General features: G+C 36.5%; 1 protein-coding gene across 4 annotated transcripts; it reads right to left on the bottom strand.

Moving 5' to 3' along the window:
* Window positions 1–9,318: 9,318 nt before the first annotated feature.
* LOC306866456 (uncharacterized protein) lies at window positions 9,319–20,692 on the bottom strand. 4 transcript variants are annotated; one of them, XM_079411679.1, is made up of 19 exons: window positions 20,638–20,692; window positions 18,227–18,272; window positions 17,995–18,132; window positions 15,946–16,017; window positions 15,678–15,749; window positions 15,498–15,533; window positions 15,288–15,362; window positions 14,738–14,776; window positions 14,135–14,270; window positions 13,747–13,826; window positions 13,514–13,642; window positions 13,378–13,437; window positions 13,164–13,268; window positions 12,339–12,449; window positions 12,074–12,214; window positions 11,792–11,945; window positions 10,354–11,607; window positions 10,158–10,276; window positions 9,319–9,759 (listed from the first exon to the last, which is right to left on the bottom strand). In XM_079411679.1, exons 2-19 carry the CDS (start codon window positions 18,266–18,268, stop codon window positions 9,493–9,495), a joined length of 3,030 nt encoding a protein of 1,009 aa, XP_079267805.1. In that variant the 5' UTR covers window positions 18,269–18,272; window positions 20,638–20,692; the 3' UTR covers window positions 9,319–9,492. The 4 variants fall into 4 exon arrangements, with proteins under 4 accessions (XP_079267805.1, XP_079267806.1, XP_079267807.1 ...); XM_079411680.1 differs by having other exon boundaries at window positions 20,424–20,675; XM_079411681.1 differs by lacking the exon at window positions 15,946–16,017.
* Window positions 20,693–21,033: the final 341 nt, after the last annotated feature.

The raw sequence follows: 21,033 nt of genomic DNA, 5'->3' as shown, positions 1-21,033 counted from the left end.
GGTCGGAGAAATTCTGTAGATGTCTAATGCTGCATTTCTGAAACAACAGCAGAGAAAAAGAATGGCTCCCCTGGCCATTCAAGTGCATTTTTCCACTTAACAAACAACAAATTATCTTAAAATAAAACCTAGCCGACTTTTACCCAAGTGCTCCACAGGCTCAAGAAAACACAGCGGTCCAAGTGACCTTAAAAATATTTAGTTTTTCCAAAGCTCGCTATTGCATCAAAGAGATCTGACTTCAAGGTAGAACCTCTACCGACTTCATTTGTACAGCAGACTAATTGATAGCCCCAGATGATTTCCACTTGTTTGATGAATCTCTCTTGGAGTCCTCGGAGAACATTTAAAGGAAATGAGAAATGTTACTGCTCACCCATGACAAAGGACACCAAAGTTTGAGTATGCTTGTGGAGTCTTGAGCTAACAGATTCCACTTGAAGCGGCGATTTATTGTAAACATGAGAAGACTTGTGATTAAAGTCGTAATTAATGAAACGGACAGGTCCGGAGACCATGGACGACAAATGTAACGGATGTCAACGCTGACAGAGAACACACTATCTTTGTCAAATAAATAAAAGCTCTGTTAGCCACAGATGTGTGGTGAAATGAATCATCGTCCTTCTTATCAGCAAAGGGCTTTGGTGAAATGCTACGTAACATATCTGGACGTGAATTTTCCCTCGTCTGCTTCAAAACAATGCCCCACTGTTCATGCCGATTTTTCTCACACTCACAAATATGCAGGTTCAACATGATTGGTCAGTGTTCCTGATGTTAGAAATTCCTTTTGATACACAAAGTGTGTCCTAGATAGACAGGGAGGATGGTAAAGCCACTGATATTGAGGGTGAAAATTAAGAGCTCTTTTGTTTGGCGGCTAAAAAAAAGACTTGGTCACTCCCATGCCTTTTATCTGCTGATACCGGGGTCCGTTCCCAACAGTGCAGTTTGCTGACCCAAACGCCACGTGCAACGTACCAGAAGCACTGCTGCACAGGTGGCAAAGGGAGGTTCAGTACCGCTCTTTTTGTGGCAGATTATCACAGAAAATACTGTTTCAATGCAAGTACGTAGGGCCAGACAGACTGCTTTAAAAGTATGGCCACATGATGTTATGCTTTAAGATAAGACTAGACCAGAAAAGCACAAATACATTGAATTTGCATAATCAGAAGTTCATCCACAAACATTCCCCCTTGAAAAATAATCATTTAAACCTATTTACAGATCAAAAACTAAAGAAGTTAACATTAAATTACACATGAACTGTTGAAGTAGAAGATTGATTGAAATTGAACTCTAATATTACTGCAAAACAAAAACAAACTTTAAAACTTTTACAGTATATGCACATTTGCTCGAAAAGCATGAAATATGTAGTTTTTTAGTGTAATATGAGCTTATGAAGTGCAATATATGATTATATGATTGTCTGATTTTTATTCCTGAATTGAAATGGTATTGAAATATAATTCTGACAAATATAGTTCACCCAAAAAAATTGAAAATTTTGTTATCATTTACTCACCCTTATGTAGTTCCAAACCTGTGTAAGTTTATTTCTTATGTTGAACACAAAAGAAGATATTTTGAAGAGCCAAACTGTCATTGGTCCCCATTGACTTCCATAGTAGGGAAAGAAATATTATGGATGGATTACCAGTATTCTTCCAAATATCTTCTTTTATGTTCAACACAAGAACTCATACAGGTTTGGAACGACATGAGGGTGAGTAAATGATCCCAAACATTTCGTTTTTGAGTAAACTATTCCTTTAAGATGACCGCCAAGTGATGGCCAGAATTTAGTTTTAACTGAGGGACGTGTCTAAATCATTTTCTGTGCTAATTTACAAACTGTACACAGACTATAGTGTCCTTGAACTAAAGTTAGAGACTGTTTGAGACAGTGCCAATTTAGCTTTTTTTTGTGATGTGTTTGGTTCTTTTCAAAGAGATGTCAAGTAATTCCACATATTATGAGCAAAAATCCTAATACATAAAACATTTATCATATTAAAGCATGCATAGTTTGCATTTTCAGGGCAAAATTAGCTCCGGAACTTGGCCTTGTTGGTGCTACACAAGGCCTGAGGCGTTGGGAGATGCTATTAAAATAACATGCAGGTGGTTGTGGATTTGTGGTGAACAGCCGATAAGACAAAGGCTGAGAATCGTCTGAGATCCACTGAGGTATTTAAAACACTGGCTTGCCTTCAAAAAGACCAAACGCAGAGAAATTCAGCATTTAAATGGATGTGGGAAAGTGTCCAACGTTACCTAAACACAGAGAGGGTATCAGCCGGAGTGGTACCATCAGCTGCAAGGCCATTAATTCATTCAATTCGGTATGGTCACACTGGAACAACCTTGAACATGTGGAAAGAGAAAAGAAAAACATCAAACATTTGATTTAATTAGAACTCTGAGGGGTTTTAACAAATGCATGAACCCCTCTGACTTGCATATCATCCTGTCAAAGCACCGTTATATATTGCTCTTATACATTATGTGCTATACATACTATTGTTCTAAACGCAGGGTGATAGTTTTGGATGGGAGACATCGTGAAGTCTTTCGCTCTACAAATAGCACACAATGGAACACTTATGAAGAAAGGGCTCCTTGTTTAATAAAAGCTGAGAGGTCTATATCCTAAGCACACACTATCAATCTCTGGAGATGAAATTTTTCAGTCTCCACTTAAGTTTATGGGGAGAGAAAACTTTACAGAGGCTGGCCGGGCTCCAGGAGAGAGGAGAAATTATGTCGGGACATTTCTTCAAAGATAGTATCTCTATGTTTGAGCGCCACAGCATCAGTTTAGTAGGAATCAAATACCACATCTACAAATCACTACAAAGTGCTTATCTTGAGCCAAATCATGAGCGCTGAACTGAGCAACAAGTCAACTTTGTTGCAAAAAAGGGATCAGATCTGGAAATAATATATGCTGAGGATGGACTGGTTTTATAAAATGTCAAAAGTGCATGTAGATACACCAACACGAGAGGTTGTTGTGGGTGCAGATACAGGCTCTTGTTTTTCTTGCAGTCATCGTTGAGATGTTTTTGGATCCATGACTCAGCTGGTGATATCGCTCTGTAGGTTGTTTGTGTACTGGTTATTTTTGGTGGTAGGGCATGTCGTGGAGTGCGTGCTACTGTCTAAGCGTTATTTGAAGAGACATTCTGTTCTGTATCTTGTAGTCCACAACACGTAAGACCATATTTATGGTTCAGCAATTAAAAATGCTAGTTTGGCATAGAGACGCTCGCAAATCCTTTCATGCCAGATCATTTGGCAACAAACTTACAAGAGTACAGTTACTTGAAGAGAGATGTCTCTGACTGTGTACGGGTTCGTGGGCTGGTCAGGAAGAGGGGCTTTCCACAGGGAAGACTGTTTTTAGTGTTATCATTCTGCTGAAGACTTTCACTCCAATTAGCAATGAAAACATCAGCATGATGGAACTTCTATTGCAATTTTGTCTCAATTGTGACTTTTACACAACTGCGATTTATTTTAAATCTTGTAATTGTGTCTTAACTTCTCAGAAGTGTGACTTGTTATCTCACAATTTCTGCTTTATCTCGCAATTGTCACTTCATTTGTATCAATTGGGACTTTCTCATAATTTCTCTTTTAAATCCCACAATTATCTACTTTTCTCAGAAATGTGACTTTATAACTCGCACTTTGACATTATATCTTATATCTAGTCATGACTTTCCTGCAGTTTCGACTTCTCAGAATTGCGACTTTAAAACTCACAATTTGACAAATCTTGCAGATGGTTTGCACTCATGACTTTATCGCAATTGCAGCTTATCAAAATTGTGACTATAAAACAATTTGACAAATCTTGCACTCTTGTCTTTCTCAGAATTATAACTTTATAACTCACAATTTGACATTACATCTTGCAATTATGACTTTCTCGCAGTTGGGACTTCTCACAATTTCGACTTTTTCACAATTGTGGCTTTATCTCGCAATTGTCACTTCATTTGTATTAATTGCGACTTTCTCATAATTTCTACTTTAAATCTTGCAATTGTGACTTTCACAGAATTGCGACTTTAAAACTCACAATTTGACAAATCTTGCACTTATGACTTTCACACAATTGCAACTTCTCAGAATTGCAACTTTATTACTCACAATTTGAGATATCTTGCACTTATGACTTCAAATCACAGTTGCAGCTGTATATCATGCAATTGTAACTTTATATCACACACTGTGGCTTTATTTCTGAGTTTAAACCTAATCTCGCAATTACCAGAAATGGGCTTCCATAACAGACCGCTCAAATCTAACCAATTTATTCGTTTTCTCTTAGCCGGTCAGCAGGGTGAGCGGTTCAGTGAAAGCACACTATATAAACACTCCTCAGGGACCAGAAAGTGATCCATCATTGTGCACTGCCATTGTAATGCTTCTAAGACTGATTAAGTCAAAGCCAGCTAAATCATCTGAATTCCTGCTGTGCTGTGGCCCTTGCTTTCTAGATTAAGATGAAAAGGCCTGCACATTCCTCATTTGATAATTAATGATGCAACCGTAACCCGTTTCTGATGGTTGTGTAAGAGCTCATTAGCCATTTACCTTCAATAAAACACAACTGGATGAACACATTCTTTATTAAATGTCTACAGCCTGAATGAAGCATCAACTGTTTACTTTTAGTTAAAGAGCATGCGAAAGGTGAACGTCCTCACTGAGGTCCAGAGACACAGTCTGGGTTCGAGGAAGTCGTAAAGTATATTTGTAAATGCAATATGGGTGATAACCAAAAAAAAGTCTGCTTATGGCTTCCGATTTTGTTTAGGAATGATCTAAAATTGGAGTCAGTGGCACCAATAAGGCAGAATGGAACAGATCCGAATCTAATGACCTCTGAGCTCATTTTTCCTGTAATCGGACAGGTCATGAGGTTACACCAGTGGTCATTAATCTAGCAGTAGGGGATAAATACACATCTCTATTTCCCGCTGAAAATCTGACAGACTGATTTACAGATTATATTGTGCTAAAATCAGCTATTTAAAAAACATAGACACAAAAATCCCTCAAGTCATGCCCATTTTTTGTCTTTAATGGGGAGTTTGGTTATTAGAAAAGTAAACAAGATATCCAACATGTGGAATGCCAAATGCCAGAAAAGCTTTCTTTGGGAACAAATCAGTTCTTATGATTTGACAAAGGAGCTGCCACACAAACATAAACACTGTGAAGAGTTTTGTAAACCCAATGAGTTCAGCCAAATCTAAGATATGTGTAAAAATGTGAATATTATGTTTGCATGATGACTAATAAATAAAGGCAAGTGCAATCTGTCTCTGATTCCTCGACTAAAAACCAAACCAAAAATGGATAAATATTGGAACTCAAATAACATATTATTTTATATAATGTCCAATCAAGATGGTTTAATTGTAAATTTAAAAAACATTAAATTGAAAATAAGAAATATTATACAAAATAAAAGGCTGTGTTAAAAAAACAAAACAGCACAGGATATGCCGTTCATGCCGTATACAGTTTGTGATAGCGAGAAAGAGCAATTGAGAAGCTTAGCTCATCACTGAGGAGCAGTTAATGGTCGCACATCATTGGTAATGGTGCACATCATTGAAGCCTCAATGAGGGGGAGGCTCTCCGTATCTATTTTCTCTCTGGGATACAGAAACAGTCTGCCACTTAAATATCAAAAACAAAATGAGTGAAACAAAAAGGCCTGAAGCATTAGGCCATGAATAAATATTGACAAAGGTCAAATCCAAACTGCTTGCGGACAATATTCATATTAAACTTTCCCCCCCCTGTGGATTAAATATATACTACCATTCAAACGTTTGAGGTCAATATAATTATTTATTATTTTTTTTAAATTAATGCTTTTATTCAGCAAGGACACATTAAATTCTAAAGCTTTTTATTCAGCAAAGAATCCAATTTATTTGTTTTAATCATATTTCACATAAATATATATATTAGTATAAGTTATTTTAAATTGTAATATTATTTCACAATACTACTATATTCCTGATCAAATAAATAAATAAACCCCAAACTTTTTTTCCTCCATTTGAATTGAGGATATCAAATAAGACTACTAAAATAGAATATTTAGATTTATACAAGTCAGTGTGTGTAATATTATGCATAATATTTCAATAAGCATACTGAGATTGTTTTTTGTTTTTTTTAATTGCAAATACTTAGAACCATTGATCAACTGTGATTATAAAGACTGTGATTATCTTACCTTTTAGTTTCACTCACTATACCTAACTTGATTGACTGTGAAGTTAAAACTGACAAACTTTACAAGCACATAACTTTTATGAGTTTTTTTTTTTTAGTGTAGTACTTCAACCTTGCAGTCACCCTTAGTAAGTAAGTAACCAAATATGTTTGTTGCTTAATGGATCTCAGTGTGTCATTCACTAGTTCTGACTTAGCACGAGGGGAGGCCGTGTCGAGGAGGAGGCCAGACTGGGAGTAGAGACCGGGGGCATGCAAGTTTTACAAGATCCCCTGGAGTGAAGAAGCGCTCTCCATCATCTGGCTGTGACATCCCACTGAGTAAGACTTATGGGCTGACACCTCAATAGGGACACGGCTAATGCAGGACGGCATGTGGGTTAAGATAGGGCTCCTGATCGTCCCCCACCCATCACAGCCAAAATGGCTCATCCTTTAAGAGGTGCACAATGGCGGCTGAACAGATATATAGGTGGAGATAACATACTCCATGTATGGGGAGTACCGTGTAACCGTGTGATCGCTTCTTACCTCCTCAGAATTAAAAGCGTATGGGCCTGCCATGGTGGTCCTTGAGGGGTATAATTCAATCAAACCAGCCGTCCACTGAGCATTCCTATTTCTCATTGGATTCAAAGTACGACGCGAAGATTAACAACTGGTTGAAAGAGAGAGGAACAGTCAGAACTTTGCGTTTGAGCTAATTTAAGGCCATATAAATGATGTGGATGGTGAACTTTAAACTGTGCTGACCTTTGACAGTAGTAGGCAGGCTGGGATTATCTTCTCATCTCTCAATGTGAGGTAAAATGAGAAGGCCAGAGTGGAGGTGATTCACAGCTACAGAGGGAAAACAACAGTGTACTGCCTGTTGGGGGATTGAACAAAGACGTTAATGTAATTATTCATTTTGGATACGCTATACTGAAACTGCACAGCGACAAACAGATCAGTGTAGTCCCATTCCCAAACAAATGAATCAAGTTGGCTCTTTTTACGAATACACAACCAGTGTTTGGTGTAAGTGAATCAAAAACATAGTGTTACCAGTGCTCTCTCATTCCCAAATAAATGACTCATATGAGCTGGTTCTTTTTTAATGAATCAAACACAAAATGCAACCAGTGCAGGCCGATTCCTGAATGAATGATTCTAATGAGTCAGTTCTTTTTTTAGTGAATTCAACAAATACAGTTAAACCAAACCAGTGTAGTCAGAGTGCTGAACTATTCTATTCAATAATAAAGAGTTGGTTCTTTTTGTGATTTAAACAAATACAACACAACCAGATGATTCCTGAACAAATTATTCTAAAAGAGTTGGTTCTCTTTAGTGAATTAAACAACTATAGCACAATCAGTTTAGTCTGATTCCTAGTCAAAAAAAATTCTTATGAGCTGGTCCTTTTTAATGAATCAAATCCAAAGTGACTCGAATGAGTTCTTTTTAGAGAAATAAACAAATACAGTGAAACCAGTCTAGTCCAATTGTTGAACAAATTACTCTGAAATAGTTCTTTTTGTGAATTAAACAAATACAACAGAACCAGTCAATTCCTGAATATTATTCTGAAAGCATAGGTTATTTTTAGTGAATTAAACAACTACAGCACAATCAGTTTAGTCTGATTCCCAAACAAATGATTCAAATAAGTCGATTTTTAAGTGAATCAAAAGCAATGTGCAGCCAGTGCACTCTGATTCCCAAACGTATTGTATTTATGACTCTTATGAGCTGGTTCTTTTTAGTGAATCAAAGTGCAACCAGTGTAGGCTGATTCCTTAATGATTCTAATGCATCAGTTCTCTCAAAAACAGCTGATGTAGTTTAGAATTTATGTATATTTTATAATTTCTCAATACATTTTAAGCAAAGCACAGTGACCTAAACTCATAGCATCAACAACCCTAATAAACAGAAGTGGGCTTGTTTGTGCTGAATGTTATTCTAAAGTTAAAGGAACACGCAGTGGACTAGCGGTGCGCACACAGACGGGTCAGGCTAATTTGCTGTGGCAGTCAGGACATGGTGATGGAATGTGAATGTCAGCAGGCTCTGTATTTACACACGATATAAAACCGACTAGTAATTAACACTAGGGCCCTCCCGCGCTCAAGTGTAATTGACTGTTTCAAAGCACTGCCACTTCATAATCCAGTGTGTGTATTAAAATTACGCTCTCCATATTGCCCACTCCCTCTAAGGATAAGGGTCAGTACTGCTGGCACAGTGGCTGGAACGCATAAGATTTCTTTACGAGGACATTAACATTTTGACATATTAGTAATGAGTAAGTGTATTAAGGTGAACCTCTGAGGGACCTTGTGCTTTCATCAGGAGGTGCACATTTGCTTTCTGCTGGATGATTTTAGTACTAGGCAAACTGATTTTGTGAGGCACTTAAAAGTGCTTAATTTGAGATAGAAACTCATTTGGTTTATTTTCCTAAAATATAGCTTATTAAATATTACCACATGGGCTAGTGTAAGCAGCATTACAACATAAACCATGTTTGTGCTGTAAGACAAAATGCAAGAAAAATCAAAATTAAGATCTACAGATGATATTTTCACTATTTTTTTTAATAAATTAAAAAATGCTCATTCGGCTCAATCCAAGTATCCACTTTCATTATGACCATTGTCGACATATGCAACACATTTTGTCATCTGTATCGCCCTAACATGTGCCCACACGGTCCCCACAGCCTATTTACCAAAGACATAAACTTAATGGGAGACTCGTTTGCATTTGTTCATTTGGCTTGATATGTGCTAATTGATTCTTCTTACTTGTATATTTTAATTATCCAAAATTATAGTTGGCCACAGTTTGTGTATCAAATGTAAATTAGCAATGTTTGGCCATTAAATGCCCTCTGAGGAACGAACATGCTGGTCTGGGAGTAATGAGTGTTAATTAGCTTGTGCAGTGTAATTAACAGGTTTTATGTTTATCACTTACCTTGTTTAGCAATAGGTTAACATGATGCAGCAGATGCAAAGATTTTACCCTTTTAAAAAAAGTCTGCAAAAAATAAAGTTGCTTGAAACATTGAACATTTATTTAGTTAAATTATTTGGAAATATAGTAAGCAATTAACACAAATATGGTATTCGCTGTATCTACTTACAAGGAGGATTAGGAACATACCTAAGCAAAAACATTTTAAACTCTGTAACGACTTACGAACACATGCATTTCTAGCGCATATCAATCAGTTTTGAGTCTTTTTTGAGGCATTAAACATTCAGTTGACATAAATTCCTCAATTTTAGCAATTTGGGCCATTATGTCAGATTGTTTTCGTTCTTCTTTTCTTTCAGAGCTAGATGCCATAGGCCGGGTCGATTTCTCCACGCTCTGGAGTTTGGGAGGAGGAACGGTAGGAGTGGAGATTTGTCGCAGCCCATTACCCACAGAAGAAGAGGTTGGACTGCCACTCAGAGTTGAGCTGTAGGAGATAAGAACTTGATTCTCCTGCGGGAAAATAAAACGGGTAATAAAAGCACCATGACACTATACCTTGATTTAATTTTGGAAATGAAAAGTGAAATCCACCAGATTTGGTTTTCAACAGTATGTTGAAACCAGATACTACAATGTTATCGAAAACAACAGCCTTGAAAACGATCTCTAGTTTATTCCATATTAGCCTCTTAGCTCCCTTTGGAGTTGGGTTGCATCTCTGTGATTTATACGCAGAGACTTTTGTCCTGCTGTTTTCTATCAATATTTAATTGAGAAAAATGCTGCCATTTCACCCTGCTGAAATACTTCTGGGAATGGAAGTTGTCTTTAGGCACTCAGCGTGTGCTGCAGCGCATGCCTCTTACGTTACCTCACTAGATTCTTCGCTGGCCTGTGTGGAAACTTACTTTCTCTGTTAACATTTCAGAAAAAGACTGCTTGATAGCATTCCACTCTCCTTGACAGTCACTATTTTGGTGGGGACGCTTGCTTGGGGTTTCCAGTCTGTCAGGAGTCTTCATTATGGCTGTGAAAATAGGATTATTGTGGTCAGATACTGAGTCTTATTATAATAAAATACTTTGTTTACATTTCAAGACAGACCTGTTTTTGGCAATTTATTCTTCATAAATATGGGAGCACAAAATGGAGAAACAAGCTCATGAAATCCAGAGGACCACAGCTCAGTTCTTAACGGTGTTGGATGTGGCATCTTTTTCCCTTTCATAAATGTGTCCCATGCAAAGGACGACTGAAATCTTCTATTTCCAGGATGGTTTGAAGTATCTACCACTGGAATGCTCTTCTGGTCAACATCTGATTGATCATTTGCTGTTGTAGACCCAGGAGAAGAAGGATCTTGTTCTGGGTTTGTGAGCTTGGCTTCTTCAGTAGAAACACTCATTTCAATCTGTTGAGATTTCAATGGTTCTGAATCATTGTTTTGATCGTTATTTTCGGATATGACCTCCACTGTGTCAACTGCAGTCACTGAAGTGGTCTGATCAACAAGAGGCAACTCTTTAGATTCCAGCTCGTTGACCACATTGTAGAGGCTTGTTTCAGTTGAGCCGCCCACTTGGGATACCTGACTTTGTGAATGTTCACAAATCAATTCGGGTGGAGAGAACTGATCTTTGGGCACATGAAGGAGTGTCTCTGAAGTGGCACTTGCAGTATCAAAGTTGGTTTCAGGCTCCTCATGAACGGTTTGGTGGCATGGGCTTGGTTGGGCGTCAATCATTTCTTCTGTAATGGTCGTTTTGTCGTACAACACAAGTGTGTCTTGTGGATTTGAGTTTGCAGTTTTGTCTTCTGAAAATCTCTCTGCAGTTGTTTGACTTTCCTTTTGTGAAACTTTGTGGAGAAATTCAGGTGCGGCGTTCTGGTGGTCTTTGACTTCTTTGGACTGAGATGTAGCATATCCCTGGCCGTCCATGTGTTTATCTGATGTCTGGGATTCAGTCACTTCAGAAGTGCACAGATGCCGCTCCAGTGGTCTATCTTTTGGTTTCAAAGCCAAAGGGTCGCCGTCTACGCCATAAACAGACCTGGTTTCAGGCCCTGATAGCTCAGCAAGACAACTGTCTGTGTCACTTTGGACTGGGTTTGAGGGGCATCCTTTATCATCTGGGTTGCAGACTGGCTCACTTTCACTGACACCGGTTTTTGTTTCATCACACATCTTTGACAGATGATTCATCATGGGATTGATGTCCTCAGGCTTAGAGATGTCAGTTGAAACCGATGGTGAGACTACAGGTACGGTTCTATCTGCCTGCATTGGAATGTCAAGTTCCTTGTTGTTGCTCTGAGAGCAGCCATCTTTTCTAGCCTTTTGAAACTCGATGCTTTCATCTGTGCGAGGAAATGAAATGCATGCATCATTATGAGAGAAAAATTAGAAGTACAGGTAAGCTTTCTTGATAAAGAGACTCGAGTAACCACCTCCCTGCACTTCACATTGTTCTGTATAAACTTATTAGCTATTGCGTCGCCAAGCTTGGCTGGAGAAGACAACTGTGCATTCTTTCTTACTTACCTGGAATGTCTTTATCAGGGTGACACGTTGGTTCATGGTTATCATGAAGACTAATAAGACTCTCCTCAAGATCTTCATGGAGACTGCTCACCTTTACAAGGTTAATCTCATTAGATGTTGTACAAAGAGAATTTTCTTGATCTTTTATGGCAATCTGTAATAAAAAGACAGATTAGAATTCAAATCATTTCAAAATCGTGAAGTTTAGACCTATTTATCCATGTCCAATCTACAAGCTTATTAAACAGTCACTGGTTATGAATGTATACGTAATCATCCCACCTCAGAGTTATGAATTTCTTTGGCTTTATTAACTGCAGAAATAGACAGCTGTTTGTGCTCTTCTTCAAGTTGATTATATGCCTCTTTTACCGCTTGCAGCTCTTCTTGACCTGACTCCGTTGACATTTGCAATCGCAGAATCTGTGTGAGAACACCGATATTCACTTTTTAAAAAAATTAAATACCATTTTAATAAAAAAAAAATTATAGTCTCAATTCCAGATCCTTTGTTTTTGTGTGATGCTTTTCCGGAACTCATTGTCACCTCTTTTTTCGAAGTAAGTTTAGAATTTTGGTATTCATCTCTCAAGCGAGCAAAGCTGTCGTCTTTTTCTTTAGTCCTCTCTTGGTTCAATTCATGTTCTGTTTTAAGGACCTGCAATGAAATTAATCACCCAGAAAATTTTTAATACAATAATAAATTTTTATGTGTTTATTTAACCTGGACAGAGGATTCTAAACAGATGGAGAGGCCAATACAAATCAGTTGGCTTTTGTCATGTTAATAATGGTTTTAATCAGTGAATGACTAAGTGAATTAAATAGAGAAATGGGGGGAATAAAAGAGGCTGTAAACGGACATTAAACACACTTACTATTATTGAGTTGCACTTCGTGTGTTGTAAATGTGCAAAAGTGATTTTCAGTTCATTCAATCAATTTTATGAGTACTAGCTGACCATTGTTTACTCCTGAATATGTATACCTTACTAAGTTTGCCATTTTAAGAAAATTAAATTACAATAAATATCTGGAAAAAGTTAACAGATTTTGCTTGTTTTTTTGCTAAATATTTTATTTTGTGTATAAATGTGTTTATCTAGTAGGTAGAGTTAATTTTCCTTTATTTAATGAGCTCATTTTATTTATTGTTTATTTTATCACATAATTAATATGTGAATTGTAATTGAAGTCTGTTTGTGGCTGTAGCCTGTTCCTTAGATGTGCACGCAGCACACAGTAAAAAACATAATAACAATAATAATACAATTTACATATTAAAATAAAAAACATAAAAGCAAAAATAGTTGCTTTTTTTGTTAAGTTGAAAGTGATACCACAGGTGGAGTTGGGTTTTGGGAAGCCTGACCTGATATTCCTCACGGAGTTTGCGAAGCTCCTGCTCTGTTCGGTTCAGAGCTTCCGTCTGTCTCTGCAGCAAACTCTGACTGTGGTGGAGGGTTCTCAATACCTCCTGACACACACACACACACACTTCATTTCATCCAAGTGTTAAGTCTGATGTTACGCTTGTTAAATGATACTAACGCACAAAAAGGTCCAGCTTTTTCTGAAAGGCTTACCTGCTTCTCTGCCCTCTCTGTGGCCATTTCATTTCTCAGTTTTTTGTTAAGTTCCGTTTCCTAAAGACATAAAGCATAACATTTACAGACATCCTGGTATCAACTTTTATGTTTAACAAATTTAAAGAGTTTCTACCACAAGGAGTTTCTGCTGAAGCAGTTGAAACTCTTGCTCTTTCAGAACATTCTGTAAACGAATCTCTCCAGGTTTGCAGACCGACGACACTTTGAATGTGACCAGCTCTTTGTTGATTCTCTCCAAATCCTAAATATGAAATAAAAAGGTGCAACAATTTGTGACACAGTGATATAGAACTTCAAACCAAATCAAATGTACAAAGCAATAAATGATCCAGTGCTTTTTTATACCTCTTTCAAGACTTTAATTGACGATTCTTGTTTTTCATTGATGGATGTGAGCTTTTTATTAATTCGCATGGCCTCTTCAACTTTAAAAAAAAAAATAAGAATTGTAAAAAGTTTGGCATTACTACACAGGCTTTCTTTTAGTATTCACCTACAAAGGCCAAATAATTCATGTTCAAAGAATGACAAATCAATTCATTGATGCAAAACGAAGAAGAGTTTTTCCACATCAAATCTGTCCAGAGTGAATGAATAAAAATTATGAATACCAGACTAAATGCTTTTCAGCTGGAGAGTTTAAAAGCAAAAGATACTCAGGTTTACACCCCTGACTCAACATAAACTAAAGTTTGAATTGATTTTTTACTAAGACAATGCTTGTCAGTCATACCATTTTGTTCAAGTTTGTCATGGGCCTGTTTGACCATGGCACACTGTCTGGAGATGGTGGCGAAACGCCTCTCCACTTCTCCCAGCTGGTTCAGGTGGCTGTCTTTCGTTTGTGTCTGCAGCTGCAACTTTTGCTCCTGAAAAGTTTAAAAACACATTGTCCTCCCTTCTAAGAGGAATATCCCCATTCGGTCGTACAAGTAATAACAGTTCTTCTTCTCGGCAAGGGCAGACCATGAATATATACTGCATCGGAGAGTTTGAAGACCTTTGTTTAACATCTCGGCTGAGTGCTCCTTTCTGCTAGATAAGGAGTCAACTTCCAAACATGCCTGAGGGGCTTTTATGTGAACCGCAGCCCGTTACTGTTTGATTGTCTGTATCAAACCGATTCCCCTCTCCGCCATCGAAAGGTTAAACAGAGCGAGGCTCCGATATAAAATATTTTAATAGTGGTATTTTCACAGCGGCGCTGGCGCTTCACGTGTCACGCCCTCCCTATCCGTTACTCCTGATGATCCGCTCTCCCTCTCAGTTCCTCCTCTTTAATTCTTCCCACTCCCACTTGCCTCTGTCAACAATTTATATAATCGGAAATCCTTACCAGCTCGCCTAATTTCTTCTCCGAACTGTATCTGAGCAGCTGTAAGACAGTAGCAAAAGAAGAAAGTGGTTTTAGTGAGTTTATATCTCTGAAAGACCAAAGAGTGACCCTTCTAAAAGTTATAAAGCAGAATGAACAGATTCAGTGCTGTGGATTCAGGATAACTGCTGGGAAGGTTTAAACTGAAGTAGAAATACTTTAACTGTCATTTTATTATTATTTAAATATGATATTATATTAGTAAACATGGACACAAAAGGCACATAAATAAGAGCAAAGAGTGTTTAGATATGAATAAAATTGCAAATGAAAGGGTAACAAGGGCCTTTATCGGCCAACCTACAGGTTTGATGAACCGTAGGAGAAACCATTCATCACCGTGTGACATCATTTATCTGACAACACCAAATAGACCTACACAGACCCCCACTCAAAGGTCAGCTATGAGATGGATTTTCCCACTGTTTTATGTATATGTCCCTAAAGCAAGAGAGAGGTATGGAAGATCTCGTCATGTAAAGGTGTGTGTTATTGTATTGATTTTGTGTACCTGCAGCTGTTTTAGTTCTTCTTTGAGGCTGATGATCTCTTTGTCTTTCAGTTCAGCAGCCAGCTGGTTCTTACCCTTTAAGAGGCCATTAGTCAAACGATGATTAATAAATAAAAGTTTTCAAATAAAGTTACTGTTTAATAAGACAGATATTAATAAAAACACAAACCAATGCACAACACATGGAAATGGAAATATAAAGTGACCAACCTTTTCTCCCTCAATTTTTCGGATTTGGGCCTGAAACTTTAAATTAGACACAATAATTTATTTTATATATATATATATATACACACACACACACACACAAGTTTTCATATATTTTTGGAAATATACTTCTTCCTCTTATTAATTAATTTTTTTTTTTAATTGAAATAAAGTCTTACACACCTGCTTTTTTACAGCGGCAAGTGACTCAGAATTTTCGTTTGACATTCTAGAAATCTGACTTTGTAAAGACTCCTGAAAAATAATAAGCTGTTAAGTGACATAAACTTTAGCCATATTTCTATAAATGTTCAGTCATTTCCTCAAAATCAATCCCTTTCACAAAAATGTAAAAAGAAATACCCTCTAACAAGGTCGATTTATTTTAAATAATGGAATCTTAGGAAGTTAATGGAAAAAAACATAAGTATTTTTATCATTCCTAATAAACCTTTAGCCATTCCAGCTCCTGCTTCTCCAGCACAAGTTTACATATCTGCTCCTCGTATCTTGTTTCAGCATCCTGTATCCAAAATGTATATAAAACACATCAATAATTAATATAATAATAAGAAAGGACCATATGGATTTAGATTATTTACATTTAATGCAGGTATTTGAACATCAGAGAGGAGATTTTTAAATAAACCCATCATTGTCCTGCTTTCATCTAGGACTGCAGGTTTAACTCACTGGTTTTCTACATAGTGGCTTTTATTTGCATGTAGGAGTTTATTTACATTTTCCAAATAAAGTGTGCTACTTGCAAAGCTGTTAACGTTTCATGGAAGGACAATAAATTGAATAAATGTGGTCTGCAGGTAAAAAAAAAAAAAAAAGAGCATTAAAATTAGTGGGTCATGTGAATCTTTCAGGACAGAAACTGCTCGCATATGTGATTAGATGTATGAAGTCTAATAAAACAAAGGACACATAAAATGTGTTGAAATAAAAAAGACAGCATGCAAAATATCACGCTAGACTAGTGTCAGGACAATGCACTTTTAGCAGCTGGATGATCAGATTTCCTGTATCTGGCAAAACGACTGACAACATCGCAAGCTAATCCAGTCATTTTAATGGAACACACTTTGCACTCTCTTAAAAGAACATAAGAAGTGACAGCATTCAGCTGAGGGTGTTTGTCTGGCAGGAAATCCTCCATCTTAACCCTGGCCCTATAAACCAGAGAACTACAAAGTGTTAGTTTAATGGCATGCCTGAGGATCACATTGATTTAATGTCTTTGTTCCTCACCAACATCATAATAACAATAAAACATGAGAGATCCAATTGTTTATTTTTGCTCGTACAACCTTTAAACATGTCCAGTGTGGGGTTTTAAGTGCTTTGCTCGAGGGTACCAGTCGTGCAAGCAAATATGTGAATTTGTCAGGTCCTGCTGCATGACCCCATTCTAATGTACATGTAACTTCTGCTGGCTTATATCCAGATGGACAGAAAGTGCTGCTTGCTTTTTCGTCTTCTGAACACTCCTCCCACAAAATTACATTCCTCAGTTCCTCATGAACGGGCCAAATAGAGCCATGATGCCATTTGGATACTAATAGATTGACATTCCTAATATATTGAGATGCCATTTAGCAGCCTTTTAGGGTGCTGATATTTGTCTGAGATTGCTCAAGCCCAATAAATATGTGCACACAGCATAGGTTAAAACTAATACGAAGACTTCTCAGCCGAGAGAAACTTTAGTAAGTGTCTAATGATCTGACACTTACAAAATGACTCCATGCTGACAGGCTGATTTTGGCATTTAAGAAATTTTGGAGCTGAATAAACCCGCTAATTTAAATGTTGCCACATCTCAAAAACAAGTTTCATTACTTTCTGACATTTGCTTTGTTGCACAATTAAAATATTATTATTTTTTTATTTTTTTTTAGAAAACTTGATTGCTAATTATCTATGTAAATCAAGAAAAACTGAGTGATCAGTAAAAAGATAAAACATATTTAGAAAATGCAAACAAATATACATATAGGAGTGATTTGTACCTGATCTGAGGATTAAAATACTTTCTTTACTGTAACCTAATGTTAATTTAGTCATTTTAAATAATATTTAAAATATTTTTTTATTGATTTCTTTCATAGTTATCACACTATTTAAATGTTAATATATTTATTAATATTTGAAAAATATTTTCCTTAGTATAATTCAGTATTTTCAAATATTATTTACAATATATATTTTCATTGCTTTCTGTCATAGTTATTGCACTATTTAATTAAGTAAACAAATACAGAGTGGGAAGAGGTGGGAGCAAAGGAAAGGTGACACTGAGGTTTTGTTATTTTTGTCTTTATCTCATTCAATCAAGTAATTAATTAAAATCGTCTTTAATTGTTAAGCCTGGCAGGGCACTAATGTTAATGCAACAACAAACACCTTGAAAACAACAATGCAATAAACATAATTGTTCCCTCCAACCTTACATCTCTTGCTTTGTTTTCTCACATGAAAGGATACCTCATACCCTGTGAATATGCAGCTCTTCAACCGCCTCCAGAAGACTTGTTTTAAATTCCAGTACTTGCAGTGAGATGGTACGTCCGTCATTCTCTACAACAATGTTTGGGGTCTTCGGTTGGCTGAGGGCACCTTTATCTTCCATCTACAGACAAAAACAGCAAGTGTGTGTAAGTCTTGTAGTTACATTTGTATATAATTTAAAACACATAGTTCTGCTTTGGAATATTTATACTTACCAAGAAGAAAAGCTCTGTTGCAGAGTCCACACTCAACTCCATGGCACTTAGGAAGAAAAAAAACATTAAATCAAACAATCTAAACAGAACCTACAGATCAAATCTGGTGTTTTTGCTTTAGAAAACTGCAGCAATATGATTTTAGCCCAATTGCATGCTGTCTGTGGTTGCGAATCAACATCCACATTAACATAAAATTCAACCAAAGTGTGGTTATGCTTCAACCAGTTTCATCATTTAGATAATAGTATAGTTTTTATTATTGCTGGGCAATGATTAAACACGATTAATGGCATCCAAAATAAAAATGTTGTGCACTTAATATATGAGTGTGTACTGTGTACATTTATTATGCATATATAAAGACACACACATACAGTACATATTTTGAAAATATTTACATGTATATAGTTATATTCATATAATTTATATTATATATAAACATAATATTTTTTAAATAGATTAATCACGATTCATCATTGGCCAGCACTAGTTTTTAGTAATATTTTTAATTTCTATTTTTGCATTTTTCCTTTTAATTTAAGTTAAAGTTCTATTAATTTTGCTGTGCGTTTTGTCATTTATATTCATGTTTTTAAATCCGTTTTTATTCATTTTAATTTAAGTTTTAGCTTTAGCTATGACTATGGAAGTCCATTTCCGCCAAAGGATAAAAAAATAAAAAAGGTAATTGTGACTTTGTTTTTTGTTTTGTTTTTTTGCAAAAAGCAGTCTTCCATATATTTCAGTACATCAAGTTAAACTAAATGAAAATAATAATAAAAATAAAAATGTTGCCTTGAAAAAAATTCTGGAATAATGGTTAAGTTACTTTATGTCAAGTAATGGAAAATAAATTATACAAAAGTAATAATGCTAAATATTTTTTATGTATTTGCTTTCAGTTTTAGTTACTAATAACCCTGGTTGATCACAAGTGCACATGTCAGCTCTAAACGTAGCTCATCCCGTTAGAATTAGAGCTAGAACTATTGGTTTTATCATACTGCATATGATAAAAACAATGCTACTACATAAATTTTGCCTCATAAGAATATATAAACCACAGCTATAGACAAAGTTCAAGCCGTTGCATCAGAAAAAGCATTTTAAATCCCATCTCGAACCTATCAAGGTGAAAATGGCAGCATGGTAAGAGTGTAGGCTAATAGGGGTCAGGGCCATAACACCGGATGGACAGATGGCGCTGTCATTCAGAAGGAATTATATAAGATATTTTATTTGACCTGTGCTTGGTCCGCTGTATCCCCATCATCATGACTGACTTGGAAAGTGGGAGGTCTTCATTCTGCCTGGTGTTTTAATAGAAGAAAGGCTTTCGTCCATTTAGCCGCTGCTGATATATCAATCATGTGCAGGAATTAAATGATCCCGTTAGAATTCGCAAATGACCTGGAGGGCCAATGTCTTTATTCGCTTCCTCCACTGATTCACCTCACCAGATATTAAACAACTTTATAAGCCATGAAAGGCAAAATTAAAAGGACACCATCCATAAAATGGGATAATTCCCTGTCTGCGGTATGATGTCCATATTACTGTCATAGCTGCTGGTCTGTAAATGTGAATGGCAGTGGACGGGACTTCAGGTGAAAACCTGCTGGAAGTTAGAGCAGCGATCAGATTTAACCTTTGACCTCAGCTGATCAAACATTAATTTATATACAGAGAGAAATTTGGATTTGATGTCTGAGAAGACTTTTATCCCCCGAATAATTACCATAAACACTGCTCTGTAATATTCTGCCATGGTAAACAATGCTGGTTTACCTCAACTGAAGTAAATGAAAGCACCTTTCCATGATTTTTTAAGTCATTTTATTACTAGTAATATTTTTAAATAACGTACAGTTCTGCTGTGATAATTAGTATTTTTGTTATTATAGATACCAGGGTAAATAATTGTTATAGGCTGAATACGCTATAGACATTTTTCTCACTCGTAACTTACCCAGTCTAATAACTTTGGAAGATAAAAAAACAAAAAATAGCAGCTATTAATAGCACACTTTACAAATATTTTAGTAAGGTAAGCAAATCTAGCTAGCTAAACTATCACAACATTTATTTATTAGTTATTTTTTCTCATAAGTGACTAAACAGCTAAGACGAGTTCTGAAAATAGTTCAAAGAAAATTAAAGATCGTTTAATAAGCATAAATGTATAAATTATTACTTTAAACAGACGACTTTTGTAGCCGCACTGACTGGGTTTGATGTGGTTGAAATCCAGTCAAGGTAACGCTATATCTTAAATAATAAATTCCGGGATTTCTGTGCACTTTTCTCTCAAATATCATCACCGAAAATGTTTAGAAGCAAATAGTGATTTATTATTTTTCCAAGCTAGTATTTTAAATAATGTCCCTCCGTAAACCGACTCGCCCTACCTGTGTCATCCATTCAGTCGCTAACAAACGTTGCCTCTGCTGCCACCTAGTGTCTGCAAAACCGGGGGCTGCATTTTCCCCATCAGGACCGCATTTCTAGGACCCTATAGGTTTTTAGTGACAACGCCACCTACCGAATTAGAGGACCAGCGAACATGGATGACAATTAGAGGGTTTTTTTTGGGGGGGGGGGTTATTGAATGCCTGAAAAAAACAAAAACAACAACAATTGTCATCGTCAAACACAACAAGCGCTCGGGGACACCCAGTCCTTCAGTCCAAAGGAAGTGCCAAGTCCTTCCACAAAGTCATTGTTCTTATGGCTTTCACGTTCATAGAGAACTCAATAGATTCAAAATAATTTTTCATTTCAAGTTTGAATCTTAAAAACAAAGG

The sequence above is a fragment of the Barbus barbus genome (genome assembly GCF_936440315.1).
Source record: "Barbus barbus genome assembly, chromosome: 48".
NCBI lineage: Eukaryota > Metazoa > Chordata > Actinopteri > Cypriniformes > Cyprinidae > Barbus > Barbus barbus.
This window is presented reverse-complemented; position numbering and strand designations above follow the sequence as displayed.